Source organism: Ochotona curzoniae, unplaced genomic scaffold, assembly GCF_017591425.1.
Source record: "Ochotona curzoniae isolate NIBS_2020 unplaced genomic scaffold, NIBS_Ocur_1.0 contig_3432, whole genome shotgun sequence".
NCBI classification, from domain to species: Eukaryota; Metazoa; Chordata; class Mammalia; order Lagomorpha; family Ochotonidae; genus Ochotona; species Ochotona curzoniae.
Window position 1 is genome coordinate 2,510,458 of NW_024465859.1, and position 24,813 is coordinate 2,535,270.

A 24,813-nucleotide genomic window follows, 5' to 3' on the forward strand; every position below is an offset into this window, starting at 1 on the left:
TCTAACCCTTAATTCTTCTCTGCCCCTGGCAGGAATTAACCTATTCTCCAACTCCCAAAATATTATCATTTTCAAAATGCTATGACAACAGAAACATAGACTATACAACCTCCAGCAGTACTTGGCACAATTATCTGGAGAGTCACACAAATTTTTGCATCAGTCAATAATTTGCTCCTCTCAACTCCATGGTAAGGATGTATGCCAGGTTAACTTTTCATCTACTAAATAGTACCTACTTTGTTTCTAGTTTGGTGCCGTTATGGAAAAAAACACTTCGTTAAAATTCATGTGTGAATATTTTTATTAGCAATTTTTATTTTTACGATGTACATAACCAAGAGTACTATCTCTGGGTCCTCTTGTAATGTACTTAAATATTTTACAACCTGCCATTTGTTGTTCAGAGTGGCTGCACAATTTCATATTCCCACATGCAATTTGTGGATGACCCAGTGTCATTGACTGACTTATACCCCTAAAATTCATGTTACTCACACTGTGACTATATTTGGAGAAACAGCTCTTAAAGCAACAATTACATTTAAAAGAGATCATAACCATGAGGTTCTAATCCTACAGAAATAATGTCCAAAAAGATGAGGAAGAGACCATGAATAGCTTCATCTCTCTCTCTCCTTCACTCTCTCCCACACCAAGGAAATGCCTTACACAGACATGATGAGAAAATAACTGTCTGCATATCAGGAGGACAGAAGTCATTACATGCCTATCTAGATGGCACCTGTACTTGGATTTTTAGAAAAGTCACAAAATAAATTCTATTATTTAGGCAAGCCAATTTGTAGTATTTTCTATAGAAGATCCAACAAACTAACTAATGCATCATCTTTCCACATTCTCTTCAGATTTTGATAGTGTTGTGTCATTTTAATCACTTTGACAAGCTTGTAGAGATAGTGTGTTATACATTTCATTTGCATTTATGTAACGATTAATAATACTCAATGCATTTTTGTGTTTATTTGCATTTTTCTTGAATGAAACCTTTGTCTTTTGTTCATACTGTGGCAGGACTTTGTCTTTAAAGTTGAATTTTAGGAATCCTTCACATATTCTATATATGTCTTGTTTATTTGCTTATCTATCTATCTATTTATTTTATTGGAAAGTCAGATATACAGATTGGAGGAGACACAGAGAAGATCTTCTGTTTGCTGATTCACTCCCCAAGTTGTTGCAACAGCCAGAGCTGAACCGATCCAAAGCTAGAGCCAGGACCTTCTTCTGGGTCTCCCACACAGGTGCAGGGTCTCAATGCTTTGGGTCATCATTTAATGCTTTCCTAGGTCAGCAGGGAGCTGAATGGACAGTAGGACTCCTGAGATTAGAACCAGCATCCAAGTGGGATCCCGGCATGTGCAAGGTGAGGATTTTAGCTGCTAGGCTACCGTGCCAGGCCCTATATGTCATATTTACAGTTACAAATGCTTTCTCTTAATCTGTACATCACAATTTTTAGCACAAGAATTTTATTTTAAACTTTGGCATACTCTAATTTACTCAAATCTCCTTTTTAAATAATCAGGCTTTTGGTGTGAAGTCTAAGAACACTTGACTTACCCTTTGAACCCAAAGATAGTCCCTTATACTTTTCAATAATTTTGTATTTACAGTCAAATCTGTGATCCACTTTGGAAAATGTTTGTATAAGGGTTGAAAATCAGTCCAAATTCATCTTGCTGCCTACTTCTATGTTGAGCAATGAAGATTATCTCTGGTCTCTGTCCTCAGTTCCTGCAATATGACAGGTAGGAGTAAATATTCTCTCACTCTGTTCTCCACTGACAACACAGCAGGACTTGCCCGGTTAAAATAGACAGCGGTGACATCTGTTGATATCTACTGAGTGTCAGCCTCTTGGGAAATAGGCAGTGTGGCTGATTATAAACATTATTTTGTTGATTTTTTTTTCACATCCTATCATGTTTTTCAGGAGTAAGACCTTCTATTTCAGTTACTTCTTATGAACAGTAATTTTTGTTTTTGCAGTGGTTTCCTCTGTTGGTCAGCCATGACAGATGGCTTCTCATGGCAGAAGAATCCTCATTTCGGGGCAACCCCTGGATGGCTAATCTCTCACTCGAGTCCATCGGTCGGGACTCGCCTATCGGGGCTGGCCAAGCAGGCCTGCCTTGGCCGCCAGTGCTTCATTCTGCTGAATGTGATATTCCTGAAATCTCATGGATATTGTTTGTGCCATTTTTAAATATTTCTGTAAACAATGTTCTGAACAGGTAGTCGCTTCAGGCTTTACGTCTCTAGTTGTGAAATCTTTAATGCAGTCTATAAAACACGTTTCTGTAAGTTTACTGTAGGTTCCAAGAAATTCCTTAAACTGCTTTATTTGATCAGATTCTGGTATTTGTCCAGCCCTACTCTTTACGTATGTGTATCGGTCACATTTTTCAATGCATGAGTTTCTTCTCTGTTCTGGAAAAGCAGTTGTCCAACCTTTGCTTGAATGTCTCCAGAGAGGTCTGATTTTACACTGGAGCACCGACCGTTGCGGCCGGGAACATGCTGGGCGCCGAGGGTCGGGGTCACGGTGGGCTGAGAACACGTGCGGGCAGGAGGCCAAGCAGCCCTTTCCAATAAAAAAATAATAAAAATAAATCTTAAAAAAAAAGAATAGCCACGACTCCCAATGAAGCTGTTAAATACACTTTGACAATAGGATACTAGGCTATCTACCGTTTCTTGTATCTGTGACACTGATGTTCACTTAAATGGCAGAATACTAGACTTGTGACTGTTGCTGTAGGACTACACTACTGTAATAACACTGGGAACACAGTGGGGGGGGGTGAGCAGGTGGAGGCAGGAAGCTCTGTGTATATGACTGTATCATGAGAAAAATTAAAAAAGAACACTCATGAACTGTAATAATCTTCACTGTTCGGACTCTTTTGTTGTTTTACACTTAGAGGGAAGAATAGCAGACCTATCCCATCTTCTGAGGCATAGAAGTATCTGAAAATGTTTTTATTTAGCATAATGGACATTTCCCCAGTTGATGACTATTAAAATATAATTAGTTTGTGGAATCTACCATTTTGAAGTCTTAATGAGAGGACAAATCCCTTCTCTGACAAAAGTTAAAATATTTGGTCAAGTCTTGTACACTTGGAAACAACTGATTTTTTTTTTTTTTTTAATTTTGATTGGAAAGGCGGATATACAGAGAGGAGAGACAGAGAGGAAGATCTTCTGTCCGATGATTCACTCCCCAAGTGAGCACAATGGCCGATGCTGCACCAATGCGAAGCCAGGAGCCTCTTCCAGGTCTCCCACACAGGTGCAGGATTCCAAAGCTTTGGGCTGTCCTCGATTGCTTTCCCAGGCCACAGGCAGGGAGCTGGAAGGGAAGCGGGGCTACCGGGATTAAAACCGGCGCCCATATGGGATCCCGGGCGTGCAAGGCGAGGACCTTAACCACTGTGCCACGGCGCTGGGCTCACAACTGATGTTATATCATCACTAACCAAACTGTACACAACAGCAAACACAACGTCGTTACAGACACATAAAATCATTACAAAGTAGGGATTGGTGAGGGGGTGGTGGGAGCTGTAAGAAGTATTACTAAGAAATAATATTAGTGGAATAAACCTGTGTTTCAAATGGAACCATAGAACCATAGTCTCCATTTGGTGGAAAATACAGAGACATACTTCTGGTAGAGCTCAGAAGCAAAGCTTTACTGCTTCACAATAACTGTAATTCAATTTTCACTGTTTTGTATCACAAATAATATTTACAAAAAGTAATATTTTCCTCTGGGAGGTTTCTCATGGTACCACCAGCTGCCATCTTAGAAAACATGACCAAAAAATGTATTCGAGAATACATGTTCTACTTAAAATGTGTATAATTGCAAAATAAAGATATGCATGGAAATACTGTATGGTTATGTTTACAAGTTATGCATCTGGAGAAGAAATTAATAAATAGTAATAAAATCTTTAAGAAATATCAGAGAAAATATTTGGGCTGCACATCAAGACTGTTTGTATCTCTGAGTCCAATCCCAAAAGATGGAAAGTAAATAAGCCCAGAATACAGAATGGATTTAAAACATAAAACAGAATCCCACAGCACAGCCAGAAACCAGGCGTTTCTGTTACAAGCACATTCCCTTCAGCGAAAAGCAAGGCCTGATTAAAGTGTTGCTCCAGTTTAAAGACGTATGAGATAGATGGAGCTGCATGCTCTAGATATGGACAACTCATCAGAACCCTTACTGTATGCAATAGGCCAACATAGAAAATCAGAAACTCATCTTTCAGTGTGATTTGCTATGTTTATCTGGTAAGCAAATGTTCTCTTAGTTTCTTCAAAACTAAGTTTTCATAACACCACTTCAGAGAAGGCAATTTTTAAAATTTCTATGTGGAAGATACATAAAAACGGTTTCTATTTCTCATGAAATGCATTTTAATTTGTTGGCATGAGTTCACATCTTTTACATTGCTCCAAAATTACAACAACCTGGGTGGTAGTCAAGGAAGTGAGGCAAATGCTGTTTTTAATGGTTGACTGCTATATTCTACGTACATTTTCTGTCATTTATCCTCATTACCCTGACTTAAATTCCTTACTTTTATATACTTCATTGATAAATATGCCAAGCAGTAAACTGTTAATCAGTTCTGAATATAGGTTTCTGGTCACGCTGCTTCAAAGCCTGCATAAGCCTCCTCAGACTCCATGGTGGCCCATTTCAATCCACCTAACAGATAAGAAAAAGTATATGTGACCCTAAACTCAAGTCTCCCTGTGCTCCAATGTGGCCGTTAGTCATGCCTTTAAATGGATATCTAAAGGAAATAATTTCCATGGCATCAGTATGACAACTAACTGAACTGAAGAAACCAAAAGAATAATTCTGAGTGACAAAGGAAGGGCATGCATTATCCAGAGGATACAGACTTCCTGTAATATAAACAAGAGTCACAGGTTAGGGGTGCTATGCTGGGATCTTTCAGGTGACAGAAGATTCCAAACGTAGTTTCAAAAATGATTCTGTTCAGTAACCTTGGTCAAGAGGATTAGTCTTCCTAGTGGCAATTTCTTCATCTGCCCAATCTTCATCAGTTGGAGTCACTCATTTACAATCTGAGGGATTGGAGAATTTGTGAGGCTTAGCAAACCTGGTCATGAATACATGTGGGTACAGGTAGAACTGATAACAAAGGTGTAAACTATTTCCTCCAGCTTTCAGAGATGCGTGCTATGTTACTCAACAACACTCTAGGTAAAACATTAACAGCAGCTTTCTCTCCCACACCTATGAACAGATGATCTTTGCTATTTATTTAAAAATACACAAATTTAGGTTTCTGTTTAAAAAAATCAAAAGATACTTAGTTCTATTCACTGATATTAAATCTGTTACCATTAGGAACAATACTGCAGATATGTATGTTTATATAGGACATGTATATAGCAAATACTTTCATCTCAGAGATTCATTCTTAGCCAATTTTTCAGGTCATAAGATTTGGAAACTGAATAAAGTGGACATTCAAGGACAATTCTTTGCATGGAGATCTCAATCCCAAGCAAGGCTTGGATACTAGGGCTCCTAACTATATCTGACCCGATGCAGTGGCTCCTGGGAACTATAACACTTGAGACTGTCAGATTGGATTCTGAATAACATAACACACAGTGATTTTTCATTATGAAATGTGGCCTTGAGAAAATATACAGCTTCATTGTTGCTTTTATTTAACTCATTCTTTATATAAAATTATATTTACACACATCCATTATATTAAAAACACACTACAAATATTCAACTTTGTCACTATTATGATATTAATTGTATTTAATACCTAAGCAGTGAATCTGTGTCTTTCATTAACACACCCATGTCTGTCTTATAAGACATTTCAAATCATTTATGAACAAAAGAGTATAAAACATCTTTTTTTTACCAGTTTCCTGCTCTAGGTATGTAATTTTCACATAAGAAGAATGGAAAAATCTCTCCTCATCCTAATGTAACTCAGTTTTTTTCTTTTTTTTTTAAAGATTTATTTAATTTTTATTACAAAGTCAGACATATAGAGAGGAGGAGAGACAGAAAGGAAGATCTTCTGTCCGATGATTCACTCCCCAAGTGAGCACAACGGCCGGTGCTGCGCCAATCCAAAGCCGGGAACCAGGAGCTTCTTCTGCGTCTCCCACGCGGGTGCAGGGTCCCAAAGCTTTGGGCTGTCCTGGACTGCTTTCCCAGGCCACAGGCAGGGAGCTGGAAGGGAAGTGGAGCTGCCGGGATTAGAACTGGCACCCATATTGGATCCCGGCACGTTCAAGGAGAAGACTTTAGCCGCTAGGCCATGCCGCTGGCCCGAATTTTTTTTCATAAAGGGAACTCAAGAACATTAGGAAGTAGTCTCTTATGCTATTTAATTATTTCTAGTACTTCAGTCCTCTCCATTTTAAACAATGTACTAAGCAAATTTCAAATCATTTGGATAATTGCATATTCTTCCACGGTGACAAAGTTTCAATCTGTGGTTCAGTTTAATCTGTATAGTCTCATATGCTTGTTTAGTTTCTAATCTATTGTTAGACAATACAAAATCCAGGAAAATAGGTTTCAGTAGAGTAATTTTTATTGTACAGAGGAAAGACCAAACTGAGAAGAATACATATGTTAGAAGACTGAGATTAGGACTGCACTTTGCAACTAATGTATTAAATCCATTTACCACATCATTATATCCCTCTAGGATCCTTCCATGTGTGCTTTAAAGTAAAAGGACTTGGAACTGCAAAACATCCTTAAATTCAGAAACACTAGAATTCTTTATTTCATACATTTAGCCGTTATGGTGAAACTTCGGTCTTCCAGCAGATTACAAAAGCAGAAAGTAGATTGAGATTCCTTGCAACAACAACAACAATGCAAATAATAAAGCCATACCAAGGAAGCTATAAAATTGTACCAAAGGATGAAGATATAATTTGTTTATTTGAAGAAAATAGCAAGATAACATGTGAAATGCAGCAAGGTAGATGTAAATGGATGCTCAAACTACGTACAAGATTCAGAATGGAGGGTAGGCGATCCACACAGGGACGACACTGTGAGGTATATGTTCTAATGTATAAACTTTGAAGATGGTAATATAATAAAGATGGACTAGAGAATCGAATATTCACAAGTATATATTATAGAAAAAATGTCTTTGTATCTTTATCAGAACATGCGCTTCTAAAGCTTCTTCTCTTCACCTTTCTGCTACTCCCACATTAATGAAGTGCATTTCCTGAGAATATCTTAAATCCCAGGAACTTTATTATATGGTTTCTGTGTCCTTGAGAAAACTTACCAGAATGTACGAGTTCAGTCCCAAGGTTGCTGACGAATGTCAAAATGTAAAATTTTAGAAGTTAAGAGTTGTTCTCCTAAAGAGCCACATCCTTGGGCTCCCGAAAGGCAGAGGCTCTCGCGAGTGTTTAACCCCGTGTTTGAGATGTTCATATCTAAGTGCCTTGGCACAATGCCCATTCCTAGTTTCCTACTCCAGCTAATGCACATGCAAGATACAACTGTGACAGCTCAAGCAGTACTGTTTCCGCCACTCACTCAGCATATCTAAATTGGTTTCCTGTCTGTCTGAGTTCCACCACTTCTGATATTTTGGGGAAAGAACCAGCAAATAGGAAGTCTTTCTCTCTCTTGCTCATACTCTTAATAATAATAATAATAATAATAACATGCATAAAGTCTAAGCTCTTGTGGGATTTTGTTTGAGAAACATTTTATGTAAAACCTTTCTTGGTTTTCCAGATTGGATTGAAAATTCTAAATTAGGTTTAAATGACTGATTCCCAATTGTGCTTAATGAAGAATGATCCTAATAGCAGTGTTGTGGAGTGAATCATGAATAGAGGGGATTATTTCATAATTGTAACTTGAATACATATATGGCATTAGGGATCCTCATCCTGCTAATCAAGACTAAATTTTATTATGTTTTCTTCCAAATATTTGTCTCAACTCTATGCAGCATTTTAGGTGAAGACATACCCCATTGCCTTAGGGAACTTTCTTTATGGACATATTTTTTAAAAAATCATGGAGATTAAACATGGGAAAGATATATTTTGAGGTTTGGAGCCATGGAACTAAAGAGCTATTACCATCAGTTACACTGGTGATAACAGCATCATGGTCCAGGTGATGAAAAATATTATGTGTCAGGCATTGTACTAGACTTCAGAGATGCAATATTGATTGAAAGTTCTTGCTTTCAGGGATCTCAAGTCAAGTCTGGCAGAGTTTAGTAAATGGGTTAATTGCAATTCATTACAGCATGTGTCCTTTGTTTGGTCAGGTACATCATAGTGGAAGGAGGTCAATAAACTCTGAAAAACTCACGCAGAGTATTGAAGGATAAATGATCATTATCCAATGATGAGAGCAAAGCAGCTCACGGGTTCCCTGAAAATAGTTCAGTCTAACTGCAATATAAGTTGAACAGAGAATGAAGGGCCAAGGCTTTATAGAATATAACGTTCAGAATAGCATTGAAAATTACTCAGGTATAACATTAATCTCTAATAAAGAAATGGAAAGGCTTTGGCTATGAAAGACAGTTCATAATATATTATTTTTAGGTAGGCTACAAAGATGTGGTACACAGTTTACCAAATATTAGTTTCAAAACTCAAGATTAACATGAAGCATGTTCATTGAAGAAAAATACAAGCTTCGAATCCCTTTTCATGGCATAGATATTGAAGCAGGGAAATACACTTGCATAAGCAATTGAGAAATAACATTATTATTTCACATATGAGGAAATGAAAAGATGGAGCTGAATTTGGCCAAGACCTTTGTTTTTGTGTATGCTAAAGGGAAAATATCATTTGTGAAGTACCTGACATGCATGTATAAGCCAACAAATGAGGTGACATACTGATTGTTTGGCATTTACCCCAAAAAAATTATTGCTTTCATTTTGCTGATATTTTACAAAGAAATTATTTTTTCTATCTTTAAATGAGGACTAAGACCTCTCATTTGCAACTTTCCTGCATCCTTAAATATTTTGCTTTGAAGTACAAGCAACATTAATTATTGCCTATTAGTTTTATAAAAATGTAAGTGATAGAATAATCTTACCGTATTTGTATAAAATTAAGCCATCCTGAAACACATGTCAATGTAAGATTCTTCTGTGTAAACTTCAATATCTTGAATTGGTCTATGTTCATTTAAAAGGCATCTCATGGTGCAGAGCTGTTTCAGATGCTCCAGTGTAGCTTCTCCTTGTCCCTGGGGTTAAGGATGAATAGTGTTAGAAATCTTGTATGCAGTAGTTTACTCAACCTCAGGCAGTCATCCTTTGATCAGGATAAATCTTAGCTGAATCATAAATCCCTTCACAATTGAAAGATTTTATATCAATTTTTCTAATCTAAGCACACATTTTTCTTTAAAAAGTGAGCTTGAGATTTGGATGCATATGTGTGGTAACTACTTACCACTAACCTTTATCTTTTCAAATCACATTACATGGGCATGGCACTGTAGCCTAGTGGCAAAGATCCTTGTCTTGCATGCACTGGGATTCCATATGGGTGCTGGTTCTAATCCCAGTGGGATCACTTCCCATCCAATTCCCCCCCCAAAAAATCACATTATATATTTAAACAATTTGGTTTATATAATAACCCTAAGATCACTGTTATCATATTCCTATTATCTGTCTAACAAGTGAAAAAATGATGAATATAGACAATAGAGGCATTAGCTAATCTGCTCAAAACTAAACTTGATAAATAATCAAGTCAGAACTCAGACTTAACCTAACTTAGGGGACTCTTAGGTTTTCTGATTCAGAAGGCAAAGTATTTCATATTTAATTAATTTCATAGGTTATATTTACTATTCCATATTTATTGAATTTCATATTTTGTGATAACAAGTAATTTTCATTCTTTATTTGTTCTGGGATGAAAACAAATTATCCAAATTCATTGAGACAGATATTCAAATCTCTATTTTTGGGGAAAAAGTTAGTCTTACATGTGATGATTTGCCTAAACTTTGAAGAGCAAGGGCCACTCCAAAAGAACTTGCACATTGCTTCCTCTTCTACAGCCATATAACACACCTTTCAGTAATTGTATTAATAAAGTTGGAATGGAAACATATCCCAATGACCATTATGAATCCTTCCTCTTAGAGTTTGATGCCTGTTAGTTGCAGAGAAGACCATGTGATAGTACTTACTATTGAGAAAGGTGATTCATTGGCTGAAAGTGAACTATTCAGAGACCAAGAAAAAAATTCTATTAATTGCAAAAATGGGAGCAAAACTTGCATTACAGTTTATGTCCCTTAATAAGAATTTACATAGGCAGATCATTTGACTTCATCAAGATTTATAGATCTTCAGATAATCATGCCTATTCTACTTGCTTTGATGTTATATTGTGCAATTCACACGAGAAAGCAGGTGTGAAATTAGAAAGCAAAATTTTGAGTTATGTATATATGGGGATAAGTAGCCTCCACAAAAAAATCAAATTGCTTCCAGAAATTTATAGCATTTAAATCTGGGAAGAAACATTTCTTGACACCTGTTAAAACAAAACGGAGTGTAATAATCTGTGGTTGCTTCTGTAAGTGGAGCTCTTATAAGCAAAAGAAAACCCATTTCAATATAAACTGACAGAAAACTCAAGTTTAACCTATCATAGACTGCTAATTACACTGTTAACTAGGAAATTTCCATCAGCTCATACAGACAAAGCAAATGCTTACCCTTGATCAAATAAGTAATTTTTCTACTGTGCTTCCATCTTCCATCTATAAAAACTTGCCTCTGGTGCTTCAGAGCAGTGCTCTCTGACCCTCTGGTTTTGAATGCTGCCTGATTTATTAATCATTCCTTCTTCAGACAAATTCCATCACATTTAACTTGTCCAGAGGGTTTTTCTTTAAGCACAGTATATAATAAGCTAGTGTCTTCTGACAGTGTCCCTGATAGTGTACCATTATAATTTTACTGCTATAATTATGCAAGATCCAAGAGGTAAAACATTTCTCTCAAGTCTACACAGCAAAATCACACACAGATACATGTATTACAAAAAGTGACAGAAGAGTGTCATTTTCCAGACAGTGTCAAGGAAAACAGAATAGCTGCAGTAATCTAGCATTCAGACAGGCAATTAATGAGAGGTTTCAGTGAGGCAATAATTTGATGTTTTAGGTTTAGAAAGGTCATTGGAGAGCTTTTAAGGCACACTGTCTATGAGTGTTTTGTTGATACAGAATTTATATTTCAAAGCAATGAATCCCTGTGTTCATTCTGTAAATAAATGAATTCCTCTGTCAGAAACTATGATCATCTCTCTACAGCCAACCTTTTTATTATAATAGAACCCCCGTGAACAGCCTTGTTTCAACACAATACCCTCATATGTAAGATGAAATGGCTGCATCCGGCTACCTCTGAGGTCTTTTCCATCTGTTTTTAATTTTTTGTTGTTGTTTATTTGAAAAGCAGTGACACAGAGAAGGAGAGAGAAAGGAATGGGAGGGGGAAAGAGGAAAAGAGGGAAGAAGGGAGAAATAGCAGGAGAGATGGGAAGAGAGAGAAAAAGGTAGGGGAGAGGATCTTCACAATAGCTGACTCTGGTTTAGGTCAAGCCTGGAAGCGGAACTCCATCCTAGTATTCCATAATGAGCATGTGGGTGGCAGAGGCCCGAGTACTTGAATACTTGAGCCAGCATAGGTGGCCTCCCAGATACATGAGCAAGTTGTTGAAACTAACTAGGAGGCAGGCACATGAGCAGGAAGCTGAATCAAAACAGACTTCATTCAGGACACTGCAATAAGAGATGCAGACAGCCCAAGGTGCAGCTCAATCAGCTGTGCTACAACATCCAAAATTCATCTTTAAATATAAGAATTTAAAAATAAATCGTGATGACGCTCCCTGCATAAAACAGTGAAAAGTCACATGATATAAACCAATTTCTCAGGTTGGTGTAGTAGTAGCAGTTTAGCAAATTATTCCTCTGTCTGCAGCGCTCACATCCCATATGGGAGCTGGTTCAAGTCCCAGCTGCTCCACCTCCTAACAGCCCCCTGTTAATGTGCCTGGGAAAGCAGGAAAAGGTGGTTTAAGTTATAGAGCCTGTACATCTGTGTGGGAGACCTGGAAGAAACACCTGGCTTCTGCCTTCAAACCAGATTAGCTCCAGCCACTTGGTTAGTGAACCACCAAATGGAAGATTTTACTGTGTGACTATGTTTCTCTCTGTAAATCTGCCTTTCAAATAAAAATAAATAAATCCTAAAAAATACGATCCCCATCATAAAGGTGCTTTGAAACTAGTGGACATCTGGAAAAGCAGAATTCATAACAAAATTTAATAAAAAAAAAAAGTTGTGCCTAGGAGGCACTTGCATCTGAAGTCTCAGTTTGAATATTTGCCTCTTTCTCTTTATCAGGTCACTCTTTGATAATTCCGCTTCGTAAACTCTTACCTTTTCAATTTCCAGAACTATATTTAAAGCACAAGCCTCAAACACCTACTCCGTTAGTAACGCCTATTTCCTGCAATCACATGAGAAGATTTCACTGTCCTTTAAATTACAGTTCAACTTGCAGATTTACCTATCCGACATAATATGAAATATGTTCTATTCAGGAAGTGGATGCTGATTTTGAAGTCTAGTTCAATCATTCGTTAATTAGTAGACTTCTCTAAGACTTCCTATCATTTCCTGTCCAGTAAAGTCGATTTGAAAATAATCGCTTCCTCAAAGCGCTATTGTGTCGATTAAGAGACATGAACGTGTTTAGCAGAAACCCAATAAGTACATTTAAATCCTCTTTGATGATTTAGTTCGCTCATCTCTTTATTACAATCATTTGTGAATTCATTGTATTTTCTCTGGCTAAAAGGAAAATCTGAGGACAGGAATATTCTTTCATATTCATTTCAATACCCAGTTCTTCCAAGCTCCACTCTTTCCTCCAACAGAGTACCCAGCAAGAATCTTTATTTATATGCAAATTCTATCAGATTGGTGTCAGCCTGTACAAATCGTTTCCTGAAGCCTGCTAAGATTATTCACTACTGCACATTTCAACAGGGGCACGGATAGTGTAGATTTTTTTTTTTTGTCTTTTTGTACTTGCCAATCCTTATGCCTCCTTCCACTGCCTTGGAGAGAAGACTGCAGTCAATCATTTTACCATAAGAAAATCATCAATTTTCTAATGAAAACTCCTGTTAAGTATTCAGTACTAGCACAATCTCTAAGGGAGAGAATTCATTCCCACGATGCACTTGGCCAATTTGTAAGCCCTGCTGTGCTAAACATAGGCCCTCTCCTGACCTTGGAAGACAATCTGTAGGAGCCCTGAATTGTGCAGCTTGGATACTCATCACTGCTCATTTCTAACAGACACACAGTTCTAACCTAACCTCTTTCCCTTTTCATTGGTCCCATTTGCAACTTTCTGAGTATTTAATTGGTAGTTTTCCACTATGTTCAGTAGACCAAGCTACAAATACTCAGCTGAGAAACATAGACTGTCCTTACGGGGATTTTGCTGATCCCTTGTCTAAACCATAAATACCAAATGCATTTTGACATTTCTCAGGAAACACCCCATCATCCAGATTCAGTTGGCAGTGCAAATTTATTCCCACAAGACAGCTCCAAAGTCCTAACTTGATGGTATTCAATCAAGCACCTGCACATAGCTTCATTGTGTTAATAAAACTGAAGTGTTATTAGTTCACATACTCTGAGCTGCCTTGTTTTTCACTCATTACTTCTAAACCGTGCAAATTTTGGTACTCAAGTAGCACAACCAGTCTATCTAAGGCACTTATGCTAAGGGATTTTGATTAAATATGGGTAAGGCCCAAATTGAGAAATCAAATTTCTGTTCTATCACCACAATGAAGTATACTTGTTGTCTACACTCAGTTCCTTCCAAATCTCTTTTTTAGTCTTCATTTCTTTCTTGTTAATGGAACCTTTTCCTTCCATGTGCCACACAGGAATATACACAGAAAAGACATTCTTTCTATGAATTTAGTACTAGTTGTTACCTTTTACCCTCTAAACTAAATGGCATAGATAAGGGCGATTAATTCCATCATTTGGGCAGGGATACCTGAGGGAAGAGCTTCTATTTCCAGAAACTCTTGCTAAATCCTTAGACCACTGCATGGCTAGATCCCCATGGTCACAACCCATGGAGCTGCTTCTGCCCATGAACATCTTTGCTTCTGCAGCTTTCCTGGACAGTCAAACTAGTATGTTGAAATTAGCTAGCTCAATCATTTATATGCAATTAATGGTGGTTTTGGAACAACATGATAAGAATTCTAAGCTGAAAATGTTTGTTTAACATTTGATCTGTTCAATTAATGGCTTGACATTTTCCCAATCTTCCAAAGGTTAGTCTATATCCTCATTTTTGCTTCAAAATGGTCAACACATGAGATGGGGTATACTGTATCGACCCAAAGTGACCCCCACAGGAGATCATAATTCTCTACTTCCCAAAGACAGGATCCTCCTTTGCTGCTATGTCTAACTCTTTAGAAATGAGTAACAGATCTCTTAAGCTAAACTTTTTTACTTAACAACCCCAAGCTCACTCCTTGTCATTTGTGAACAGAGACAAGAAATGTTTCCTTATCTGAGAGAATTAAGGCTTAAACCTCAACAGCTACCCCTTGATATTTTGAAATTCTTTCTGGCATTCTCCAGTTCACTCCAAGGATCACTTCTCACAGGGATAAAAATTTTCAACCATATAAGGCCAAAAAAACATTTTATCTGGTCTGGGCATGGCAGCCACTGTCAGGACTCAAAATTTAACCTATCGCAATAATAACATTTATGTTGGTAATCGTGTGTGATCTGTAAATTATGTTATAGAAATCAAAATGGAACTTGGCAGAAGAAATTTCCTCATCATTGCAAAAGCTTCATAAAAGGGCCTAGCCATGAGCTAAAGCTGGAAATTCAAATACGATGTCCTAACCTATCCAGAAACCCCGCACTGTGTTCTGGTGGTGGTTACTATTTCTCCTGCCAGAACATTCCCTTCTTTTTGTTGCAATTCAACATCCACATATTTCACAGACAACTTAACAATTTAGTGCTTTTTATTAACACTCCTTTTTTTTAAAGAAAATGTAATGTTACTGTCTTGTTCTGAGCTGAATTCTCTTTAGTTTTTCAGTGACAGAAAATATTATCCGCATGCAGAAATAATGCGCATTTGATTGCAACACTTTCAAACCTTTTGCTAGAAATTCCCTAAAGATCATAGAGGCGATCTTAAACCCCTGTGGGAAACTCATATTTAAAAAAAAAAATTAGTCCCTGCTCAAAAATGAACAATTTCTCATATTATGAACTCTGAACTATGTAGTAAAAAAAAAAAATCACTCAGATCCAAAGCTATAGGACAACAAAATCATGTTAATGAATAAAGTGCATGGATTGGTATTATTGGATGAGTAACCCATACAATATGTTTGCTAGCCAGAAAAGAGTGCAGAAATTCTTTTCTTGACCCTGGCTTCCAAACTTTCTGGATTGGAATGTGATTTGCAGGATTGTATGACTTGGTATTTGCGACCAATGATGTCATCAACAAGATGACTCCTGCGAATATTCTCTGAGCTTGTTGTTTCATATTCAGAGTGTTAAATTTTCAGGTAAAGCTTTATATTTACTGATAATCCCATTTTTACTCTTTTTGCCTTCCCATTTTTCTTCAGATATCTGTCCTTATCACTGTAGGATCCCTTTCAGGAATCATTTTCTGTTGAGTTAGCATAGCTTGAAAAGTATGTGAATTCTCAGAAGTTACCTCAGCTTCTACTCTTTTGGGTGGGAAGTTGACCTAGACTTTAAATTTAATTACAAAATCGATTTTTTTAAAGATTTATTTATTTTTATTGACAAATCAGAGATACGGAGAGGAGGAGAGATGGAGAGAAAGATCTTCCCTCCGATGATTCACTCCCCAAGTGATCGCAATGGCCGGTACTGCGCTTATCCAAAGCAAGGAGCCAGGAGCTCTTCCGGTTCCCCTACGTGGGTGCGGGGTCCCAATGCTTTGGGCCATCCTTGACTGCTTTCCCAGGCCACAAGCAGGGAGCTGGATGGGAAGCAGGGCTGCCGGGAGTAGAACTGGCACCCATATGGGATCCCTGAGTGTTCAAGGCGAGGACTTTAGCCACTAGTCCATGGCGCTGGGCCCAATTCCAAAATCTTAGAAGGGTTTTGGATACTTGAGCATATAGAGGAAGATATGTGTAAGATAATTTTTTTCAATTTGCATTCAAGTAGTCAGAGCAAATTTTGTAACGATTTATTTTACTTTCTTTGAAAGAAGCACAGAGAGATAAAAAAAAAGAGATCTTCCATCCATCAGTTCACTTTTCAGATGGCCACAATGGCCACAGCTTAGCCAAGGTAAAGCCAGGATGAAGGACTTTCAAGTCTTCTAGGTGAGTGAAAGAGGCCCAAACACTTGGGTCACCTTCTGCTCCTTTTCACACAAGCATTGATAGTCAGCTGGATAGAAGTAGAACAGCTGGAACACAAACTGGTGGCCAAATTTGAAGACAGTATTACAGATAGTAGGTTTATATGCCAAGCCACAGTGCTAGTCTCATAGGGATGATCTTTAAGGCTTCTTTTGATACTCCATTCTCAGTGATCTATTCTGTGAGAGCATCGTTACTCTGGTGTTCAAAACTGAAACATAGCAACTCTGTCCACTCAAGAGTCTGGGAGTCTATTTCCCACTGCCATGGTTATTTGAGGTCATAACTGAGTGATCTTCCTACAACAGTGAAAGTTTGAATACCTCCTAAGGTTAAATTATGTGTGGCAAATGTGAAAGCAAAGAAAATCCCTCCTTATAGGCTTGTTCTGAGAAGTGAGCATATCATAATACCCATCTTATAAATTTAAGATAAAGAAGAAAGTGAGCATAGATCCTCAAGGTTGCTCATTATTGTTAATTCCCCAATGGATGGCTGCTTTCAGGGTAGTTTCCCAACATGACCTCAAATGGCCACACCTCTAAATTGGGCACCATCACAGGAGTGGGAGTGAAAACCATCCTAAGACCTGTTGTGTAGAACTCAGCAATTTTGGGAATCAAGGAGTGAAGATCTTTAAGATGTGAGACTGAATTTTCTCATCTTCCATGGCAAATGTGGAAGCAGAGAGTATATCCAGTGTTTTCCAATAAGGAATTATCTTCTCCAACCCTAGATTCAGATACGGCAGACTTTTTCTAAATACTCTGCCTTTGTTACAACACCCAATATCCGCTTATTCTGGTGCAACAGCCTTAGTTTAACCTTTCTTCCTTTCTATTAGAGAGACATAATTATAAGATGATATTGTAGTTTAGGGCTTTGTCTGGCTATTGTTTTCTTGAATCTAGAGAGTACAGAGGCCAATAATTATTGTAAGAGTATCATTTTGTTCTTCATGGACTCAGAACTAAATGTTGCCAAATTTTGTGAGATATAATTGATGGCAAGCTTGTATGGGCACCAGGTGAAATCCTAACTTCTCTGCTTCGAATCCAGGTACTTGTAAGAAGCCTCAGAAAAACATCAAAAGATAGTGCAGTGTTTGGAACTCTGTACCCATTTAGGAAACTGAGAAGACTTTCTTGGCTCCTGGCTTTGGTGTGGCTCCTCTCTACCTATGTGCCCACCTGGGAATAAATCAGCAGATGGGATATATCTCTATTTTTCTTTCTCTTCTCTCTTCCCCTCTCTCTCTTCCTCTCTCAGTCTCTCACTACAACTCAAATATTCAAATAGATGTAATTGAGGCCACTGCTGACATTCATGCTGCGGTCTTATAATCATGCTGGAGACTAAAATAAAAACTAGTGAAGGGTAGTGTGTGAATTTCAAGGTGTTCTGATCAAGGAAATATCTTTCCCAAGGGATAACAAGAGTTGGTTTTCCCTTTTGAATGTCTTGGATTTGTATATTATACCCATAGAGAGTTATGGCAGAGTTATGCACAGTGAAAGATCAATTACTCCTTTGTATCCTGCTAGATGAACTATAGAGAGTTCCTTCTAACTCAGAAATGAGGCATGTTAACTTTCTTTGCAGGAAAGAGAAGTTAGAGGGTAACTCTATGAAGCGATTACATGTCCTGGGTGCTGGCTGTTTGACCTCTCCAGGAGGCCATCAATCAGCTAGTGATGCCATTGCAGGCCAGAGGCAACTTCTGTATCTTTCCTTCAAAATCAGAGTTTCATTGAGTCCCTCAGGAAACTTCATTCGCATTCATTTACCGTAGGACAGATTCTCATCCATTTATGACAACACCAAGAGAACTTCAGGGTTAACCCCTTTCCTAAAGCTTTCAACCAATATTCTTCCTCTCTCTCTGGAATGTCAAAGAGGGAAGTGTCAAGGCAATTTTATTTTACACTGGAATTACTAATCAAAAGACACCTCCAAGCCTAAAATTTGTCTACTGCAAAAGTGAAAGCAGCAGCAACAAGGTCGATATGCCATGTGCCAGGAGAATGAAGCTAAAGGTGGATCAACTGAGGCAAATTTCTGGGCTGTTACTCTCATCTACATTCAGAGTGTTGTTTCTAATACAAGGTTGATGAGCCAATAGTAGAAATGTCAGAAAGTACTTGAAATCCCACATGGGCCGCTGATTCCTTTGCCAAAGAAATAAGAGCTCAATCTCTGACTTGTATTGGAAATCCAGATACAGAAGCTGTGGTCAGAAGCCAGAAAGAAAGTTAATTATAGAGCAATCCAATGAAGATCCAGGAGTTGATCATTTGCCAAAAAGTTCTTTGTGTTTTTTTCTCAGGCACAGGAAGAAGCATGCTTCCTCATATTTTCATGTTACAGAAATGTCTTAACATGTTCAGAGGGTGGGAACTGTGCTCCCAAATGTCTTAAGTCTTACTGCCTTCCTACTGGTTAGTATTTCACACCATCCTGTGGTCCTAATATTCTTTGGTTGGCTTGGGGAGTTTCAACAGCATATTTTTTAAAAAGATTTATTTTAGTTAGGACATAGATTTAGAGAGAGAGAGAGAGAGAGAGAGAGAGAATATCTTCCATCTGCTGTTTTGTTCCCCAAGTGGCTGCAAGTTAGAGCTGAGCAGTTCCGAAGCCAAGAGCTTCTTCCATATTTCCCTGAAGGTGAAGAGACCCAAAGATTTGAGCCATATTCTTTTGCTTTCCCAGGGTGCAGCAGGGAGTAGAATTAAATCAGCTGGGATTTGAACCCACACATGTATGGAACGCGGATACCACAGGCAGAGGATTAGGTTGCTATGGCACCATACAAACCACGATTGTTTTGTTTGTTTCTTATTATGCTAGGCAGAATCAAGTAATTTTACTTAGTATTTCAGTTCTTAATCCTGTAAGATACAATTTCACAACCATCTACTTATAGGGTACCATCAGAGCTCAAATTTCCACACCTAGATATAGACTTAGAGTAACCTACTCTGTACTGAGTTCCCAGAAGTAAGATAGGGCTTGCTGTCCACTCCACAAAACCTTACTGTCCAGAAGTATCTCGACCCTTTATGCCATTTGATTTTTGCTGTTGGCTTATATAAAAGACAATGCTGTTGCTTGAGATACAGGCATAGCACATTAGAGACTGGACCAAGAAATCTCAGTATGCAGGAACATATGCCCTTAACGGAGTTTGGAAGTAGAAAAGGTAAATCCATCACCAAGAATTAATTCAGGAGGCTGCATTTCCTACCCAAGCCCCTTCTGTTTTTTTTTTTTTTTTAACTTTAGGTTCCCAAGAGATGAGCCTCAGACCTCTGTACTTGGCTCTATTTCAGGCAAAGTTTGCATTGATCCTCAAGTGAAAACGAATTGAATAGTTTTGAACTATTTCCAGGTAACTCAAACATCTGAAATGGTGGGGAGCCAAGAAAAATATTAAGAATGAAAGATTGATGTCCTTTTGTTAACAAGAAATAAGATCTTTTTTCTATAATATTTATTTGAAAGTACTCATTGAATCCTAACCAAAATAAATCCTGTCTCTTTGCCACTTTTTTTTTTCACAAGCTCTTAGTTGGTATACAACATTCTCAAATAAGCCTGGCTAATTGATTTTCTTAACCTTGGAGGTCATTTTCTCAGATGGCTTTCTCTTAACCTCTTTGACTATTTCTAATCATATTAGTAACAACCCATCAGAGGTCATTAATACAGTTGTATTGGATTTCATTTTTTGCCAACATCCAAATGTGTAACAGTTCATCAGTCACTTTTATGCCATGTAGTTTTAGGAAATTTGAATAGTAATGAGATATGAGTGGCTAGCAAATTTATCAATGAGCTCTAGTGTGGGCAGTGGCTCAGAATGGAGGTACCTGGGTTTCTTAGATATGATAATGATTCCTGAGATGCACCAAGACACTGTGGATTTGCAAATTGTACAACAGATGATTAAATGCCTTTCATTGGCAAACAGTGGGAAAGCTTGCAAATCATATGGATTCTCAAAAAATGCAGAGAAAAGATAGCAGCTGCACTGTCTCCTCTGTAGCCCATTTATATTCTTCTCCACTAACAGGAGAAGAAAGGATGCAGGATCATGAGAATGGTGGTAGTCTTATCTAAAGTAAACTTATTAAAAGAGACAGATTCTTTATTAACTAGTCAGGAGTTGAATGATTGAACAGTTTTTCTTTCCATTAAATTCCATGCAGAAATCAATGTACATTATACTGTTGCAGCAGCTGAGATTGCAAAAGAGCCAAGGACAGCATGAATGCTATGATTTACTGAAATATTTCATCAGTCTAATGGTAAAGAGATGGAGTGCAGCTTTTCTGTGGAGTACAGCTTATATTCTGTTCATTCTGGTGTGAGTTAGAAAAGCTGCTTGCATAAGCTTCTCAATTGTAGTAGTCCAGTTGTAAAATCATAACTGTCCAATGGAAAATATTTGTCTCTACAGTCAGGCATTTTTTTAAGAATGAAAAGCTGTTTTATGCAAACTGAAACATTGTCATTCATCTGCAGCCATTGCTACCCAGTGAGCCTGGCATGGTTTATGACAAACATTTTGGCTAGGATTGTTATATTCAGTGCCAGGCGCTCCCTGTGCCACCACAATACTACACAGGCACCGAGGAGACTGCAGTTTATGTCCTTGCATAATTCAAACAGCACACCTAACATTTTATTTAAACTATCCTTAACATCTATAGCTTGGGGAATTTGTACACATAACCATCATTGCAGTCTAAAACTTAGAGAAGATATAAAAATCTAAAGGAAGAAAAGTATACACTTAAATTACAAATATTCTGTGTCTGAAGGAATTCCTCTCCTTGATTATCAGTAAAGCCGACAGAAGAGATAGAGGATACCTAGAGACTCATGGACATGGGGAAGCAGTGGAGACAGTGGAGTAGTGTTGTAGTGACCAGATAACCCAGCGATGGTCAACGAGTAGCTATCACAGTTTCAGCAGCAGCCAGAGCTCCACTGGTGGTGAGGTGGGAAAGGAGAACTCACCAGGAGATCAGGAGGCGAACCCAGGAAAAGGTTGCCCATCCTGTGATCTGTTTGATACTACCATAAACAGAAATAGAGCAGCAAACGCTAGTCAAGCTGTGCAGAAACAGGTTGGATTTCACAGCTCAGACTTCCACAGTGCCACAGTGAATGCCATTTTGTATACTGGGGCAAAGGTTATGGGGACTGAAGCAAGCTACACATGCAATGAGCTGGGAGAAAAATCACTTACAGCTCAGTGCATTCAATGGGCACTACAGAGAAAAGAGTGCTGACTTGAAATCCCAAATGTTCCACCCAAAATAGGTCCAGGTGGCCCTCAGACCTAATGGCGAGCAGGCTCTAACAAGACCATTACCACCGAAACCTGGCAACTTAGAATAACTCATGTCTTCCTAACCCTGGTACTGCTCAAACCAGGAGTTGGAGAAAGGCTGTAAAGTCAATGGTGTGGCCATGATGGGATCAGAGCGGTGGAGAGTGGTGTGCCAGGAGCTGGGGCTACTGAGAACATGGTGGAAGTCTAGCACAAGAGCCTGAGACTGAAACCCACTGGACAGAGTGGCACAATTGAGTGCAAACAGAAAACTGGCTAACAAGCACAATGAGTAAAATGGCCTGTAGGTTTGTGGTGACACAGCTAAGAACCCTACCCTAAGGAGAAGATGCCAATACATGTACAGCCAATTAATCTTTGACAAGAAAATGGAGAAAAGCCTCATCTTTTCCACAAATGCTGCTAGGAGAATTGGTTAGCAGCCTGCGGAGATAAGAACCAAGACCCCCATCTGTCATCTTATTCAAAAATCGACCCTGAATGGATCAAAAACTTAACTCTGCCTCTAGACACCATAAAACTATTAGAGAAAAACATAGGAAGCATTCTGCAAGATACAGAGATGAAAAATCTTATAAACGCCACCAAAACACAGGCAGTCAAAGCCAAAATAAACAAATGGGTCATCAAACTAAATAGTTTCTGTATATAAAAGGAAATAATCAGCATAGTAAATAAGCAACCAACAGAATGGGAGAAAACCTTTGTACACAACAGAACTGATGGGATTTAGAAAAGGGCTTCAGAAACTCAACAACAGCAAAGCAAACAACCTTGCGAATAGAGGGGTGAAGGATATAAATAGATGTTTTTCAAAAGAACAAATTCAAATGGTAATAAGGATAAAAAAATGGCAGACTCACTGGCTGTCAGGGAAATACAAATGAGAACCACTTTGAGGTTCCACTTAACCGCAGTGAGACTCACCTACATTCAAAACTCCACTAACAGCACCTGCTGGCATGGATTTGTGAAAAAATGTACTTGTCTTCCCAGTTGGTGGGAGTGTAGGCCAATATAACCACGATGGTAGACAGTATGGAGAGTGCTAAGAGAACTGGAAATTGATTTGTCGTAAGATATGAGGTGACTCACCCTTTCAATTATCCTTTTGGTACATCAAAATGGGTTTTAATATTTTTGTTTTATTTTCATTCATTCAAAAATGAAAAAGGTCTTGAGGAGAGTCAGGTTAGGCTAGTTCATAACACCCATTGGCAAATCTAAGAACCAGGTCAGGGTGCAGAGAAGGCCTGGAGGGACAAAAACCAGTTCACATTAAGGCTGGTGCTGCGGACTGGCTGGGCCAGATTAGGGCTCAGCACCTGCCAGCATGAGCTGAACCTGGGTGTAGACTGGGCCTGACAAGGCTACAGTATCCTCCAGCATAAGACGAGGTGAGATGGTCCTTGACAAACTGGGCTGCAGCACTTACCAGCACATGTGAGACCTGGGGGTATGGTACAAGCAAGGTAAATGAGCTGTGGGGACTCCCCTGATGAGCCATTGCTCCTTCTGGTGATCATGGGAGCTGAGACTGGGGGAAGATCAGCTAGAAGGGCTACAACTCCCATGGCCCTGCATATAAGCTGGGTTAGGGGAGAGCCAGGCTGAGGTAACCAACTGTGTCTAATTGTGCATGCATGAGCCAGACTAAATACAGGCTGGTTGGGCTTTGCTGCAGCATGAGCTGGCAAGTGCTAGGACTAGAGAAGAGTCTTGTCAAGCTAGACTATTGAACCACCTAGCGAGGGTAAGGTGTGGACTAGGAAGGGAGTCCAGTAGGGTAACTGTGGGTATTCCTCTGATGGGCTACAGCTCCTACTGTGAGCATGAGAATCAGGACTTGGGTTGGGCCTGCCTAGACAGGTGATGGTACCTGCTGGCATGAGTGAGGGCTGACAGGAGTCAATTGGATTGTTAGGCTTCAACACCCAAAAATATGTGCAAGAGCTGCAGGAGATGTGGCTTAGACTGAACCAGTCCACTGCACATGCTAGCAGGCACAGATACCAGGGTTGGGAGCTGACCCAGTGGAGAATATTGGGAGTAGCTTCCACTTGGCCACATCTCCCAATGGTGTATGTGAGGGCTGAGTATGTTTTGGGCAGGGTTTTGCTGGGCAATAGCCTTCACTGGTTTACATAGGAGACAAGGCTGGAGATAGATTTAGCCTAGCAATTGCAGCTATCTGTGTGTGTGTGTGTGTGTAGGCTGATGTGGTGAAGGAATGAGTTGGACCCTGGGCTGGTGGGTGCACATGGGAGTCATGTTGGAAATCACTTCAGACAAGATTACTTTGAGGTTCCTCCCAACTAAACCACTGGACTTGGGACTCCAGCCAGCGAGAGAGTGACAGAACTGTGATCTGACAGTGGAGTGTGTGTGTCAAAACTGGGCCTCCTATGTTGCTGAAGATAGTGCAGTAGACAGCATACCCAGATGCACAGCGAAGTGCATTGGAGCCTGTGGAGGACATGACAAAGAAGGAGGGCAGAGCAAATTGGATAACTACCCCAGTGAAGCTTGATGGCAGCTTCCTGGGTGAATGGAAACTCTAAGGTGGCCTATGTCAACCAATGGATCTTGGAAGGACTTCCTCATCCTTGGATCTGTAAGAACAGAACGGCTTGAACAGAACCTTCACAACATGCTCCACTTTGGAGACTCTGAGAACATGCTCCACTTTGGGCACCCTGAGATGATGTTGGGTACTGAGTTGGTTAGAACGCTGGCTATGGCTTCTCTTCTTGTTTCCACCCTTTCCCAGATACAGGAAGAAGAAAAAGAAAATGTGAAAATAATGGTTTCACCAACTTTCCTCTAAATCTTTGACGCCTCCACCCAAATCAACTATGTA

The 24,813-nt window shown here is 39.0% G+C and overlaps 1 protein-coding gene across 1 annotated transcript in view; it reads right to left on the reverse strand.

Annotated features, from left to right (window-relative positions):
* Positions 1-2,116: 2,116 nt before the first annotated feature.
* LOC121156482 (mitochondrial import inner membrane translocase subunit Tim9-like) overlaps positions 2,117-24,813 on the reverse strand; it is a 39,662-nt gene continuing 16,965 nt past the window's right edge. Inside the window, exon 2 of the mRNA XM_040980263.1 lies at positions 2,117-2,608. Coding sequence (XP_040836197.1) covers positions 2,129-2,608 — 480 coding nt within the window. The 3' untranslated portion in view covers positions 2,117-2,128. The remainder of the gene's footprint in view (positions 2,609-24,813) is intronic.